Source organism: Musa acuminata, chromosome BXJ1-4 (assembly GCF_036884655.1).
Source record: "Musa acuminata AAA Group cultivar baxijiao chromosome BXJ1-4, Cavendish_Baxijiao_AAA, whole genome shotgun sequence".
NCBI lineage: Eukaryota > Viridiplantae > Streptophyta > Magnoliopsida > Zingiberales > Musaceae > Musa > Musa acuminata.
In genome coordinates, this window is record NC_088330.1 from 25,177,928 (window position 1) to 25,193,477 (window position 15,550).

At 41.0% G+C, this 15,550-nt stretch overlaps 2 protein-coding genes across 2 annotated transcripts; both read left to right on the forward strand.

Moving 5' to 3' along the window:
- Positions 1–3,672: 3,672 nt before the first annotated feature.
- LOC135650975 (cytochrome b561 and DOMON domain-containing protein At5g47530-like) lies at positions 3,673–5,928 on the forward strand. The gene is made up of 3 exons (XM_065170723.1): positions 3,673–4,492; positions 4,903–5,157; positions 5,321–5,928. The coding sequence occupies exons 1-3, from the start codon at positions 3,887–3,889 to the stop codon at positions 5,636–5,638; spliced, it is 1,179 nt and encodes a 392-aa protein (XP_065026795.1). The 5' UTR covers positions 3,673–3,886; the 3' UTR covers positions 5,639–5,928.
- Positions 5,929–12,903: 6,975 nt separating this feature from the next.
- On the forward strand, positions 12,904–13,778 carry LOC135672477 (cytochrome b561 and DOMON domain-containing protein At5g47530-like). The gene has a single exon (XM_065180954.1). The coding sequence runs from the start codon at positions 13,041–13,043 to the stop codon at positions 13,611–13,613; it is 573 nt and encodes a 190-aa protein (XP_065037026.1). The 5' UTR covers positions 12,904–13,040; the 3' UTR covers positions 13,614–13,778.
- Positions 13,779–15,550: the final 1,772 nt, after the last annotated feature.

The window sequence follows — 15,550 nt, forward strand, 5'->3', positions numbered from 1 at the left end:
CCTTCCAATTTGCCTTTGTCAATATATATATATATATATATATATATATATATATATATATATATATATATATATATATATATATATATATATATATATATATATATATATACACATATTCTTGGTAATATAAATTCAAATATATAAATTACTTAAAAAAAATAACTATTATTATGTAATTATAAAATAATAATAAATATAATACCCCGTAAATCTCTTTGTATGGAATGAGTTTGTCAAGATATTTGAATCTGAATTCGAACATCTATTTTCTTATTCGAACTATATTAAAATCAGATTAAAGGCTATACGATTCCAAATTATAAGTTCAATTAACCGAAAACAATAAATCCAAGCAGGGTTAGGGTTCTAAGCCCAAATCAGGCTCGACACTCGTTCGGCTCAAGCCCAATCTGTTTTCAGAAACGTCAAATTGGGCCCCAATCAGAAGCAATCGAATCGAAGTCTAATTTAATCATAATTATAAAAAAGACTCTAAAACCAAACAAACCCTCAATTGATTAGACCGATCGAAGCTTAAAAGGCTAAAACGTTATCTAATTATATATAATAATTAAATTTTTCGATGGTTGTTTAAGTTTTTTCATCATAAGAATGAGAGAGAAGACAACTTTATTATATTATATTTTTCACCCTCTCAACATGTCTCTTTTGCTATAATATTAGTTTTATTTTTTATCTTTTATTATACTATTATGTATTTATATTTTATTTTTGGCGATATTATTAATCTTATCGTTTGATCGTGATCGATCAACGGCTGAATTGCCCGATTCTGATCACCATTATTTGGAGTGCACCCATACGTATTAATCGCGTCCGCATTAAATCATCATCGTGCCGTCCGAGTTAAATTATATTGACCGACGTACTGCATGATTGGTCAAAGAGGCCTGCAGCTCCTCGGGCTTGTACGTTCGGAAACTGCCACTTGCCCTTCGTCTTCCCTCTCAAGCCACCATTTCTACCGCAGAGTATCACGATCGTGGAAGACTAAGAACTCGGAGACATGCACGCGCACAAAGAAAAATGAACAGAGTCTTCTTCCTCCTTAGTCCATCTTCATCGCGGAAACTATCCAATTACGAGAGTTCCCCTTGTTTATGTACGGATGGATCGATCGTCTCGTCCTTATTGATGGGATAAGCTATGGTTCGATGTCACTGCAGGAATCATAAGAGCTGAGAAGCAAAGAGGTGCACATGGAAAGACGACGTAGTCTCGAAGCTCGTGATGGCTCTCGACTAAAACTCGTTGCGGAAGTTCGATCCAACCGGAAGGATGCTTAGTCTCGGCGAGTTTAGATTCATTCGTTGATGGCGACAACTGACCGAAGAAAAGAGAAAAAATAGCAGAAGGCCGGGGTTTGGGGAAGGAAGAACTTTTCTTGTTTGACTAATGTGGAAGAAAAGACTCGATCAGTTGATGCGGCAAAATCATCTTCTTATTCGATGACGAAAATAGAAGAAAGACTTCCCAGCACAGCGACTTCTCGCATTGTCTGCATCGATCTGTGTGTGATGAACGCGGACGAAGACTTTTCGACTCTGCAACTCCGTCTTCACGTGCATGTGCGGTCATCGTACGTTTGGAAGCGTTGACTTTTTTTTATTGATGGCACCATATTCCCGGAACGAGCATTCCACTATCAGATGAGGCTCTAACTCATATTGATACCCTTCAGATCTTACTGATTGTGAGGAAAAGAGAACAGTACATTATCTTTATCTATGTGTGCTATATTATCGAGACAAATTATTTTCCTACTTGGAAAAAAGGAGGTGTGGAAACACTTTTTATTTTATTTCCACCTTACTATTTTGGTAGGAGAAGTCGATGATGGAGTGGAATACCCTACTAACTAATGTTTCTTCCACGGCATGAATTCTTTCGAATTGGATTTCTCACTAGCAAGAACAGTACTGGCATTAATGGCAAGTTTGGTCACAATTGTCTTTGGGAAAGTAAGAATTTTGATACACAGAAAGCAAAAAAAAGGTGTGTTGCAGATCAGATAAAGATTAATACGTTTCTAATTACTCGTTTTGATTATTTTTCTTGCTTATCATCTCGTCATCATCATCATATTAATATTAGTATTCTTTGGGTGGAGGAAGACAAGGAACTAAGCAACAATAAATTACGGGTGATGAAAGGCTTGCGGGTCAAACAAGGCTTCTCGTGGCTTTAGAGACTGACTAATCCGGAAGTCGATTCGGTCACCAATCCATAGTTGAAGCTTAGAAAGTTTGTGCTATTTCCGATCTTCTAGAATTGGGATGGCGACCGCCGGACATTGAAGTCAAAGAGTGAGCCTGAAGCACTTGATGGTGCATTTTCTTTCTTTGAATCGCCTTTGAAGATTCTGCAAAGAGTGTCCAGCACAATTAGTACGGAATGGTACACATGTTTTCGTCAATGGTTTTGCTCATTTATCAGACGACGCTCGAGAAGTTCTGTACAAGAGTCGACTATGCATGTCGTTTCAAACTCATGCGTCGGAAATGTTTTCGAGCAAAACTAACGTTCAAGTCAACTCCCACGTTTAAAGCCATTTTGCTTATACTAATTCCCAACTACCTTTCGACGGATTCGATTTCTTGTTTGATTTGTTTACAGTTGAACTAATCTATGCTCACCGAACGGTTAATTGTATGATGAGATGACAATGGCATCAGCTTAGACTTACTGTTAGAACGGCAAATTCCAACCACGAAAAAGTCTGCTTGCTTCGCCGCTGAGGACGGTTGAATTGTTAATCTCGAGATCTCACGTAATCTCTTGCGCTAATTCGCCTTTGAATATATTTGCTCTTATCATTTAAATAAATCCGAAAGATACGATCTGTTTATATCTTTCTTTCGGTCATTATTTATTTTAAGACGAACGACAAAGCCGATAAATATACATCAAAATGGTAAGCGCCGTCGAGTTTGACCGAGTCTTCGTCTGAGCATTTTTTTTGCTCTCCTATAAGTCAACGCTTCCGGTTTATATCTGTATACATATTTGTCCTTCCAACGTCAGTAAATAACGAAATTACCCTTGCAAATTTTGTATTTTTATTATGTCGATCACGCACATCTAAATCATAATATTCCCGCTGCCGAATCGAACGGCTGCGTTTGACAGATCACTTACAGTTTACAGCGTTTCTTGGACCAGATCATGGCCAGGAGTCCACGGTCGACTCTGCGGGGTCGGTGAGAACACGCGGTGAAGCCGGCAAGTCGGCTGAACCCGCGTTTGGGTGGGAAACGGAGTGGGGAAACACACCAAGTCTCTCTTGCTGACCAAATTCTCTTGAATGTGTGAAACCAATCTTTGTATTATTATTGGATTTTAGTATGTGGAAACAAACTTACTACTGTGAGAGAGATTCCTGAATTCCCAAAATAAAAAAGAAAACCCCCAATTCTTAGATTAATTAACCGAAAAAGATTGAGACTGTTCTTCATCGGTGGAGGACTCGGTCATCCGGATTCACCAGGCGTTTCCCCGCCTATTCACTGTATCATCTCCAACGGGTTGGGCAGGAGACCGGAGCTACGGTCCGAAGCCTCGCTCGTTGTTCAACGAGGCAGGTTTTGTCGCAGAAGAAAAATGCATATAGGAGCTCTCCGTCGACTCGTTCGTTATTCATGCCTTCCTCCGCTTTTTGGAAGAAACTTCCACACATCGACGCCCACCTCCCTGCCACCTTTTCTTCTCTCTGATCCTTTCTATAAAGCTACCCAACCCGCTATTTCTCCGGTTCACAAGCGTCTCTCTTCCTGGAAGAAACCAAGAAGACCGAAAACAAGTGAGCAGAGACACGGAGAGAAGAGGTTTGAGCACCACTTCCTCTGCAATTCCGGCTTCAGCCATGAAGCCAGCCATCATCTTCCTGTGCCTTCTCTTGTCCGTGTTGGACCACGGTTCAGCGCAGAGCTGCGTCGGCGAGACCTTATCCGGTAACAAGCTCTACACCACCTGCAGCTCCCTCCCCTACCTCAGCGCCTCCCTCCACTGGAACTACCACCCTTCCAATGGCACGGTCGACATCGCCTACCGCGCGCAGCAGAGCTCCGACGGCTGGGTCGCGTGGGCCATCAACCCGACCGGCTCCGGCATGGCCGGAGCCAACGCCTTCCTGGCCTTCCCGGGCTCTAACGGCGCCGTGACCGTGTACACCACCCGGTTCTCTAGTACCAACCCCCGGACGAGCGATGTCAAGGATGAGAACTTGACATTCACGGTGTACAGTAAGGAGGGCGAGTACTCCGATGGGTATTACACCATTTACGCGACGCTGGAGCTACCAGGAAACGACACCAAACAGAACACGGTGTGGCAGGCGTCGACGACGTTCTCCGGCGGGGTTCCTTACGGTCACCCTAATGGTGATAACTACCTATCGCAGACCAGTCTTGATTTCCTCTCCGGCACGGCGGTGTCCACCGGAGGGAACTCGAGGCTGCACCGGAGGAACGTAAGTTGTGCCATCCGTAGCTTGGATTCTGTAGATAATCATGCCCTGATCTGTGTCTTGAGCTCTGGTTTCCTCTCTCGTATTGCTTTCTCCACCGTCCTTTCGACTCCCTATCTTGATCATTAGGATTCTGATTGGTTTTCTTGACTGGATTATGTTTTGATCGAAATAGATGGACCTCAGATTTTAATCTCAAGGCAAACAAGAAAAGGGGGGTAAAATCAAATAACCTGCAAGAAGTCGTTCTGTGATCGATCATCATTCTTCTCCTGCGAGAACTCTGTTCTGCAAAGAGTCCTCTTCCTCTACGTTCGATTTCTTTTTCCGTCCTAAAGATGCTTCGTCCTTACAAATCATGGCTCGTAACATCCGACGATATCTGTTTACTGAACGGTTGAATTGGGTTGCAGATACATGGAGTGCTGAATGCCATCAGCTGGGGAGTTCTGATGCCCATCGGAATCATCATAGCAAGGTACATGAAGGTGTTCAAATCAGCTGATCCCGCTTGGTTCTACCTCCATGTTGCTTGTCAAGTGTCGGGATATATAATTGGGGTCTCAGGATGGGGTCTGGGCATTAAGCTCGGCAAAGACTCTGCTGGAATCACCTACCACAAACACAGGGACCTCGCAATCGCCCTCTTCTGCCTGGCCACAGTTCAGGTACTCGATGTTTACATACGAGCTAAGCATTCCATATGTATCCACATCACGTTCATCGAGATCGATCTCATGGATGATCTCCGTGTGAACGAACTCATGCAAAATGAGGTTGGCACCGAACCAAAGCGAGGCTGAGGACAAGTTAATGTTTTTTGGTGTGCAGGTGTTTGCATTGTTTCTGAGGCCCAACAAGGATCACAAGTACAGACTCTACTGGAAGATCTACCACCTCGCAGTTGGGTACAGCATCGTAATCTTGAGTGTGGTGAACATCTTCGAAGGTTTCGACATCTTGGATCCTGCTAAGAAGTGGAAGCGTGCTTACGTTGCCATCATCGTGACGCTGGGCGCCATTGCACTGGTTCTGGAAGCCGTCACTTGGGCTATATATCTGAAGAGAAGGCAGAGGGAATCCGAGAAGTCTCACCACGGTGCCAATGGTGCAAACGGGTACGGTGTCAGGGAACATGAGATGCTGTAGACGACAGCGAGAGACATGTTATTGCACAGAGAGGGGGTCACGAGGAGATCTCGCTGTAGAGAGAGAGAGAGAGAGAGAGAGAGATGCTGTTGGCAGAGTGAGCAGTAGTGTTTTGATTTGGCACACAGAGATGCGACTACCTCAGCCATGCTTGTGATTTCCTCTTGGAGCTACATGTCTTTCTCTTTCTTTTTGCTTCTTCATTGTATTGTAGTTTCTTATTATGTTTGTTTGATGTGTTATGTAGCTTCTTGATTCTATTTATCAGTTAGTTCTTCTTCCAATTCCAACTTGCGATCTTTGTATGATGTGCATCTCTATGTTTGATCGATGTGCTCGTGTGACTCCCGTAACGAAGAAAAAAAAGGAAGCCATGGGAGAGGTCCTGTTCTACCTTACCTAATGATAAGACGACACCACGCCCATCGCCTTTCCCCTTACCTAATAAGGTTTTGGTATCCACAGAGAGCTATATCGACCCTCGGTGTGCGTAAAATAAACGTTTGGTGCAAAACTGGTGAAGAAGCAAACGTTTAGTGTTTGGGAGCTAATCTTTTGGCTCTGTTCTCATCTGATCCCTTACAAGTGGCGATTCTCTTTAGTAAGTAAGTGGGTCCCATCCCGCACGATAGTTGCTAATCTGGACCCCACATTTCGATAACAGAATCTGCCGCTGCCGCTGTCAGATCAAATCGCTCGCTAATCGTGGCCGTAACTCGAGCCCTTCACATATAACACAACAAGAAGGCTGGTTTATAACGGTACGTTTCCAGAGCAACGGCCAAGATGACATTTTCTCCACTGATGCAAACTTGTAGCAGAGAGGAGAAAAGGAGGCGTCTAAAACCCTAGTTCTCGTCTCCTTGAATCCCCTCGATCCGTTCCGGTAGGACAAAGAGAGGAAAAGAAGTATGGTTCGGTCGAGGATCTCAGAATGTAAATAATAAAGTATTCCGATTTCATTTCCGACTGTTTTGTTCCAATCTGTTTCCTCGAAGCAATAAATTGTTCGAATAAGGATCTATTGGTGGAACTTTGCTTTTCGGTTTTCCTGGATTCTTAAAACTAATATCATTCTAATAATTAGGATGGCTCGGAAACTCGAGTATGGGATCAGTTTCTCCAACTTGGAGATTATTTCTCGATTCCACCAAGTCGAGAAATTAGTTAAACAAAAGGGAAAGAAACATTTTTTTGGTTTATTGTTACTCTAGCCTTCGAAATGGGTAAACTTGGTGGATGAATTTGATGTTGCTAGTGTTTATGCCTTCCATGCGATTGAAGATTCTATATTAATTTTGTAACATTTCTGATTAGTCCACCGAAAGTGAGCAAGATTAAGATTGAGATTGACTTATAAGAGTCTGCTGAGTATATTATTATTAACTTTAGTTTAAATATTTTGATTAGTAGTTTGGACCAAATAAAGTTAATAAGCCAATTAGTCCATCAGGCTCGGGTCATGACATTTGATATCAGAACTGACCTAGTATTTAGTCATAGTGAGGATGCTCGAGTAGTGAGGACATTTTTTTTCTTAATTCTGGGCTTTGACAGCATAAATTTGGGAAGAGGACATCGACGCGCAGAGTTCGCCTAGCTATCCTTATTACTATGGTATGACATATGTTCTCTAGGTTTTATATAGATTATTTGTGTTCAACATTTTTTGTGGTGAGATGATAAGGTTATTCCACATTCTACTTGGATTACTATACATATTTATCATGTAAAAAGACCAAGGCTGTGGGATAAGGCCATACAAAAGGTTGTTCTTTCCGAAGATTGAAACTTCGTACCATACTGGTGTATCGAGCTTTACTCGATATAATACGGTATCGCATATCGAGCAATACGCTAGGGTGTATCGAGTGGTATACTTAGAAAAAAATATAAATTTTTTATATATAAATTAATATATAAAAATATAAAATATATATCTTTTTATATAAAAAAAAGATATAAAAATTAATATAAAGAAGATATAAAGGGCGAGTGGTAGCCTCGTCATCGTCGCCTCATCCTTTTCTCCTTGTTGCCTCGTCTATGACCTTCGACGTCAAGAGGTGGGGAGAAGAAAGATGACATCAGAAGGTTTTTCGTGCGGTGGTAGTGGACGAAGGAGACAGTTCAGAGATGAAGAAGGCCGGGGTCTTCGCTGTCTTCCTCACGGTCGCCTCTTCCGTTACTCTTGCCGTTGCCTCCCTTGATCCTCGTGCCTCTAGCTCCTCCTCTAAGGAGGTACGACTCTCCTCGCTGTTACCTCCTAGATCAGGATCATCGAGGGAGGGTGGCGTCGGATCGGGATCGAGAAAGGGCATGAAAGATAAGTTTGCACCGATGTTCGATGGGCTCAGGTTCATCGAGATGCCAGTGACAGCGCATTGGTGACTTTGCGATCCTCTTTCTTGACACTTCTCCCTCTTTCTCGATGCTTCTCTCTCTTCTTCGATGCTTCTCCCTCCTATTCGAACGCCCTTTTTTTCCTTGCCTTGCCTTGCTGCAGCCAAGCTGATACCGTCTGCTGGTGGGTGGTCCGCATGTTGATCAGTTGGTGGAACGATATGTACTGCTCGTATCGGATGGTACGGAACGGTATAAAAAACTATTTTCAACCTTATTTTACGGCTAAACATGCTACTTATCGTTGTGTTTGAGCCTTTGCTGTACGTGTAGCCTATCTACTGATATATCTGTTACTTCTTATTACAAATTTCTTTTGTGTTTATATGTTTCTTCACCGTAACATATATGTATATGTGATAGACATGGTGAGTCTATTAGGACTTATGGTAAGGAGAAGCAGAGGGACACTTGGAAAAAACTTTGCTAGGGATCATAATGATAGAAATAATAGAAAATAAGAACAATAATTGAAGAAGCTTTATTAAAGAAGTGAAGTAGCTTAGCTTGAATACATTAACATGTTCCTCTCCTATTTATAGGATTAGGAGGGAGGATTTTCCTCAACAGAATAGAGGATTTTCCTCAAGATAAGATTTCCTTGGGGAAATCTTATCTTCTATCACATAAAAGGATTTTAGGTAGATTACTGGAGCTCACTGAAAAGAAAAAAAAAATAAAAAAAACCTGACCCCAATAGTTAAGAAATCAGATCATCCTTTACATGCAACACCATTCTTTTATGAGATGCAATCTGTCATGATAGTAATCACACATCAGTTCAACACTATGCATGTGATGATCTTTTTTGCGACATAATTCAATGAACAAAAGATCTTTCAAGTTGACACTAATTCAAGTCACTCTTGTTTCACTGTTTGCTTTGTTTAATAAACTCCCTCCTTTTGCCGTGTTGACTTAAACAACTATGATTTCGCCTTCCTCTAATCCAAACTCATGGAGTGTTTTATGAAAGCTTCCAATTTCCCCTAGGGTTCGATTATTGTTGCTGAAACGTTTGCACTGCTGCCTCCCGATTTCAAATATGTTGGCAAACATTGCAAATTTCGTTAGTTGTCCACTTTGTGAATTCCTATACTTATTGTTGACAAGGATTTGGAACTTGTAATAACATAAGTTGGGCATAAAATTTAAATTATTGGCCAGATGGCATGAGGGCCCTAAGAACTATCATCACAAGTACCTTTAGCTTATTTAGAACACTAGGAATGAGTATTCTTTTAATGGCTTTAAAGCTCACTCTTGTGCCACATTATATAAAGGCTTTAAGCCTATATCCTTAACGCTAAGGATCTGAAGGTATGCATGAGATACATTAGACACAGGTTAAATGACACAAACTCAATTTTGATGGCTTTACGCCAACAAAAGAACGGGGGTGCTGATTTTGCCATCAGAATCATTTAGGGAACTGTTTATTTTCTAATCGTAGGTTTATATGGAATAAACAAATTCTATACCATGACAATTAGGGATGGGTTGGATCGTGCTCTAAGGTTGAATTTTTGTGGAATCAGATGTTGCAAGCTTAGTGTTCTTATTAAATAGAAACATGACAATTCCTTGGCAAATTCTGAATGCAATTAGGGACGTGAAAAGAAATCTTGATTAATTTTGTTACTTAGGATCGCTGCTCATGTGTACGAGGAAGGAAACCAGGAGATCAATTGACCAGCTTACATGATATGGGAAGGAAATCAGTCTTCTGATCTTGTTAAGCTGTGACGAAAAAAGAAGAAAAAAAACTTATTTTGTATTGGTTTGACCGAGAAATATATATTGGTGTTAGTTTCTCGTTAAAAAGAAGTTATGGTTTTGTTGTTGGCACAAGAACCAATCGGAAGGGTACTCAAGATGTGCAATTATATATTATTGACTGATGATAACCAGTCTGCATGAGATGAATCAGCTTGTGTTGACCGCAGAAGTTTGGTTCAGAAGCCGCCTTCCGTCCCTCTTCCTCGATCCAGCATCACCGCAGAAATCGCCATCGGACTGCGAATGCAACAACAAGGAGCAGGGAACTACACAGGTGCCGGGGAAAAGCAAATCAACCATGAAAGGGATGTAGTTGAAGGTTGTGCTGGTTCTAGAACTGAACGGGCAGAAGAATTGCAAGGGTATCCAAAACTTACTTTTGATATTTGCTGCTGCACTTTGATTCAGTCCAATATTACTGCAGAAATTGATAGAAGATAAGATTTTCCTAACTATATGAGGAAATTTCTCATTCGAGGAAAATCTTCTATTCTATTAGGGAAATCCTCCCTCCTAATTTGTATAAATAGGAGAAGGAACATGTTAATAGATTCAAGCTAAAGCTATTTTATTTCTATAATAAAGCTTCTTCAATTATTGTTCTTATCTTCTATTATTTCTATCATGGTATCAGAGCCGCTTGCTTAGAGCAAGCTCTCTTCTCGCTGCCAATTCATCATTGGTGTTGCCACTTTGCGCCAACGTTCGTTCCCTTCCGCTACGGCATCTCTAGTGTTGCGCTCATCAACACTGCCCCACCTTTCTTCCTCGTTGTAGCTATTTTCCTCCTCTTCTGCTACAACTTCCTCTTCTGCTACAGCTTCCTCCTCTCTTGCAGTTTCCTCCTTTGCTGTAGTAGCATCACTGCAATATTGCTGTAGATTTCTTCTCTATCGTCGCAGCCGTCGTAATCGCAACCACGACCAACGTCGTTGAGAAAAGCGAAGCTTCGCTCTTGCCTTCAGCCAGCGACCAACGTCGCTGAGAAAAGTGAAGCTTCACCCTTCGGCCAGCGACCAACGCCGTTGCATTCCTAAGAGGCTCCGTGGTCAATCCTCATCTTCCTCACCGCGGTAGTCTTCGCTGATCTGCCAACATTCGGCAGACTTAAGGAGAATGAAGGGAACGCCTGTGCCATCACAGCAACAACAATCGCAGTAGCAGCAGCAGCGATCTACACTTATCTTACTCATGAAGCCTCTCGCTTGTAAACAATTCTTTGCATCGATCCAAGATTGGTATCCTTATTAGGAGCACCATCTTGCGGGGGTATGATAGAAGATAAGATTTCCCCAATATGATAGAAGATAAGATTTCCCCAACTTGATAGAGGATAAGATTTCCCCAATTATATGAGGAAATCTCTCTATTCTGTTTATTCTGTTGAGGGAAATCCTTCCTCCTAATCTGTATAAATAGGAGAGGGAACATGTTAATAGATTCAAGCTAAAGCTATTTCTATAATAAAGCTTCTTCAATTATTGTTCTTATCTTCTATTATTTCTATCATGGTATCAGAGCCGCTTGCCTAGAGCAAGCTCTCTTCTCGCTGCCAATTCATCATTGGTGTTGCCACTCTGCGCCAACGTCCGTTCCCTTCCGCTACGGCATCACTAGTGCTGCTCATCAGCACTGCTCCACCTTTCTTCCTCGTTGTAGCTATTTTCCTTTCTCTTTTGTTATAGCTTCCTCCTCTGTTGCAGTTTCCTCCTTTGCTGTAGTAGCATCACTGCAACATTGCTGTAGATTTCTTCTCTACCGTTGCAGCCGACCATGACCAACGTCGTTGAGAAAAGCGAAGCTTCGCTCTTGCCTTCGGCCAGTGACCAACGTCACTAAGAAAAGTGAAGCTTCACCCTTCGGCTAGCGACCAATGCCGTTGCATTCCTAAGAGGCTCCGTGGTCAATCCTCATCTTCCTCACCGCGGTAGTCTTCGTTGATCTGTCAACATTCGGCAGACTTAGAGAATGAAGGGAACGCCTGTGCCATCACAGCAACAGCAATCGCAGCAGCAGCAGCAGCGATCTACACTTATCTTACTCATGAAGCCTCTCTAAACAATTCTTTGCATCGATCCAAGATTGGTATCCTCGTCAGGAGCACAATCTTGTGGGGGCATGATAGAAGATAAGATTTTCCTAACTATATGAGGAAATTTCTCATTCGAGGAAAATCTTCTATTCTATTAGGGAAATCCTCCCTCCTAATTTGTATAAATAGGAGAAGGAACATGTTAATAGATTCAAGCTAAAGCTATTTTATTTCTATAATAAAGCTTCTTCAATTATTGTTCTTATCTTCTATTATTTCTATCAGAAATCACCACCATGCAGGAAGTAGGGGGGAAAAGGCAGCGGAGTCTTGAAAGGGATGAAGTTGAAGGCTCTCTAAACTGAAATTTCTTGCACAAGATCCAACGGGTACCTTGTTAGACTCGATCGTTCGTTTATGATGACGACCGATGGAAGGAAAACTCGAAGCGAATGGACTGCAAGCATTCATTACAAGGAGGACGATGGATTTTCCACAAAAGGTAGGGTGCAGGTCCAAATTGATGGCTCATATTTGTTTTTAGCTTCTCACCAAATACTGACTGACATTTGTCATAGGAAATCATAAACTTTTAGTACTGATAATAGATTATTGATTCGGTGATCAATAATATTATTACAAACCTATTTCAAAAGCATACGATACAAGTTTTTAACTTTTTTTTTTTCTCTCATGTGTCCATGTATCATATATATATATATATATATATATATATATATATATATATATATATATATATATATATATATATATATATATATATATATATATATATATATATATATATGTTTTGAGTTGAAAGATAGGTCACTTCAACTTTGTTGACTGTCAATTTCGTTGAACAAAATATTGAGAGGTTAAAATTTATATCAATATAAATTAATTTTAATCTGAAAAATGGGACTATTCTTACGCGTGTTGCTATTATTATAATATAATAAAAGCGCTTGTTGTTCCCACACGACTTGCACACGAAGAAGTTGAAAGCTGATCAACATAGCAATAGAAGACAAATGGGCAGCACACCCCCATCTCCCTTCATCCCGATCGTCTCTCTCATCCTTCTTTATAAACCTCACCCTACCTTCTCTTTCTCCATTCCACCATCTCTTCTCTGATACGCCGAGAAGAAAACGAGGAATCATCCCTGCAATCTGGTCCTCCGCCATGAAGCCAGCAGTCATCTTCCTGTGCCTGTTCTTGTCTGCGTTGCACCACTGCGCGGCGCAGAGCTGTGTCAACGACACGTTCTCCGGCGACAAGCTGTACGCCTCCTGCAGCTCTCTCCCCTACCTCAATGCCTCCCTCCACTGGAACTACCACCCTTCCAATGGCACGGTCGACGTCGCCTACCGCGCGCTGCAGACCTCCGACGGCTGGGTCGCGTGGGCCATCAACCCGGACGGCTCCGGCATGATCGGAGCCAACGCCTTCCTGGCCTTCCCGGGCTCTAACGGCGCCGTGACCGTGTACACCACCCAGTTTTCTAGTTACGGTGTGCAGCCGAGTGATGTCAAGAATGAGAACTTGACCTTCGCGGTGTACAGCAGGGAGAGCGAGTACTCCGATGGGTATTACACCATTTACGCGACGCTGGAGCTACCAAGAAACGACACCAAACAGAACACGGTGTGGCAGGCGTCGACGACGTTCTCCGACGGGGTTCCTTACGGTCACCCTTCTGGGGATCACTACCTTTCGAAGACCAGTCTCGATTTCCTCACCGGCCAGCTGGAGTAGGAATCTCATGATATATATACTAAATGGATTAGAATTTATGTTTGGAGAAGATTTAGTGGTTAAATATTATGATTCCACCTTAAAAGTTTAGCTAAGAATAATTTGTAAGAGCAGGCAGACTCTTCAGATACTACTTTACATAATGAAGTCTTTTGTTTTTGTTTTTGTCTTCCTATAATCTAATAGTGCTTTAATTCAGTATTATTATTCTCTTGTTTTGTTATTCCATCCATGACAAATAGTATCAGCATCATATTATTTCTTTTTCTTTTAATTGACAATAATCTTTAATATTGACAAAAAAAAAAGAGGTTTTTAATATATAGAGGATGAAAATGAAATTGGTGTCCAATGATTATTAAGGAGGAGTAATGATACAGCCAAAGCTACAAAACACAATTAGATTAGCCTCCAATTACATTAACAAGTAATCCATGAAAAATAATAATAATAATATTTTACCATGTTTTAGAGCAAGAATTGCTACCATAATTATAAGATATTGACCATTAAAACTCCAAACTAAAACTAGATTAGGTTAGTCTAATTTTCAAAAGCTTTGCAGATTGTTTGTTAATCAAATTGCGATGACATGAGGAATGAATTTCTGATCCAAAAAATACATGAAAGTTTGACAAATTAATATGATTGTGTATTCACTGCTATTGAGAAATCAAAAGATAAATAAGGATAACGAAAACATAATATTTCCTGATGCCAATATGCTAAAATAGATATTCCCTCACCCTGTTGACTATGATATAAAAATGTGTGACTATGACGGATTCCATCTGTGGAAATAACTGTTGGTCATAGACAATAGGGCTCAGACAAATTGTTGTAAGGTATGTGAAGAATCATGAGTATGGATAAATGATTTGAATACAATCGTCACTTAAGAAGATCAAACTTGCCTTGCTCTGGCAGCCTCATCAGGAACTATCATGCCGAAGCAACAATACGAACAGCACAGCAACAGTGGCATACGTAAACCTGGATGTCCACTTTGGGGGTTCTCCTTCATCCTTCTTAGGCCGAAACCGAATCAACTCCATAAATGTTGCTTCCTCAGCAGTGATATACGCTTTCCCAAAGATTGCACCTCTCAGAAGAAGAACTTGCTATTTTAGTCCATACTGAAAGCCATTACCAAGCTACATGTCAAGCCCAAAGAAAGAAGAAAAAGCATCTGGCAAGAAGCTCGCTTAACAATATATTAACAAATCGAGATGAACCTTAATCTAAATATAGAACCAAAGATAAGCTTGCTTCCTCATCGTGCATTATGTGGAATTCCTAATCAAAAGGCAGACTACTAAAATTTCCAAAGACAAACGACACTGAGATTGCAGAACTTATAACCAAGAAAAGAAGAGCTCCAGCAGAGGAGTAGAGCACAACGGTCTTGCATTGGTATGGGTACACAGGAAACAAGCACACAGCAAGTGCAACCAGAGGCCAAAGGAATGAAAGAATTGTTTGCCATAAGGTACGCCTGCCTCTTCATCAAAGTCCACGCAAAAAAGCCATCACTTTCAGAGAACACTTGCTCCTACTCCTAGCACACAAGAATGAACATACTATTGAGTTGAATATAGATAGAATTAGTGTTTAGTCCATGCATCAGATAAACGAAAATAAGGTAAAACTATGCATAAATTGATCATTTTGCAAAGAAAAATTTTATTCTCAAATGCTATAATAAAAAATGGACAATTTGTGGAACTCGTACACCTCAGAAACAGTAGCTCAATAGCATGACTTAAAAGAACACAATGTATAATCCAGCTCTATGGATCAAGATTGACAGCAAAGTGATCTAAATAATTAGCAAAAAAAGCAGGCAAAAATAAATTACAGGAAGTTGTTGAAAGATCACATATACAAAGCCAATATATAATAGATTATAATCCCTGAACATAAGAAGGTCATAATCA

Coding starts and splice junctions, on each gene's coding strand:
- LOC135650975 (XM_065170723.1), top strand. CDS start 3,887: ATGAAGCCAGCCATCATCTTCCTGTGCCTTCTCTTGTCCGTGTTGGAC. Junction 4,493..4,902: donor CGAGGCTGCACCGGAGGAAC/GTAAGTTGTGCC, acceptor ATTGGGTTGCAG/ATACATGGAGTGCTGAATGC. Junction 5,158..5,320: donor TCTGCCTGGCCACAGTTCAG/GTACTCGATGTT, acceptor TTTGGTGTGCAG/GTGTTTGCATTGTTTCTGAG.
- LOC135672477 (XM_065180954.1), top strand. CDS start 13,041: ATGAAGCCAGCAGTCATCTTCCTGTGCCTGTTCTTGTCTGCGTTGCAC.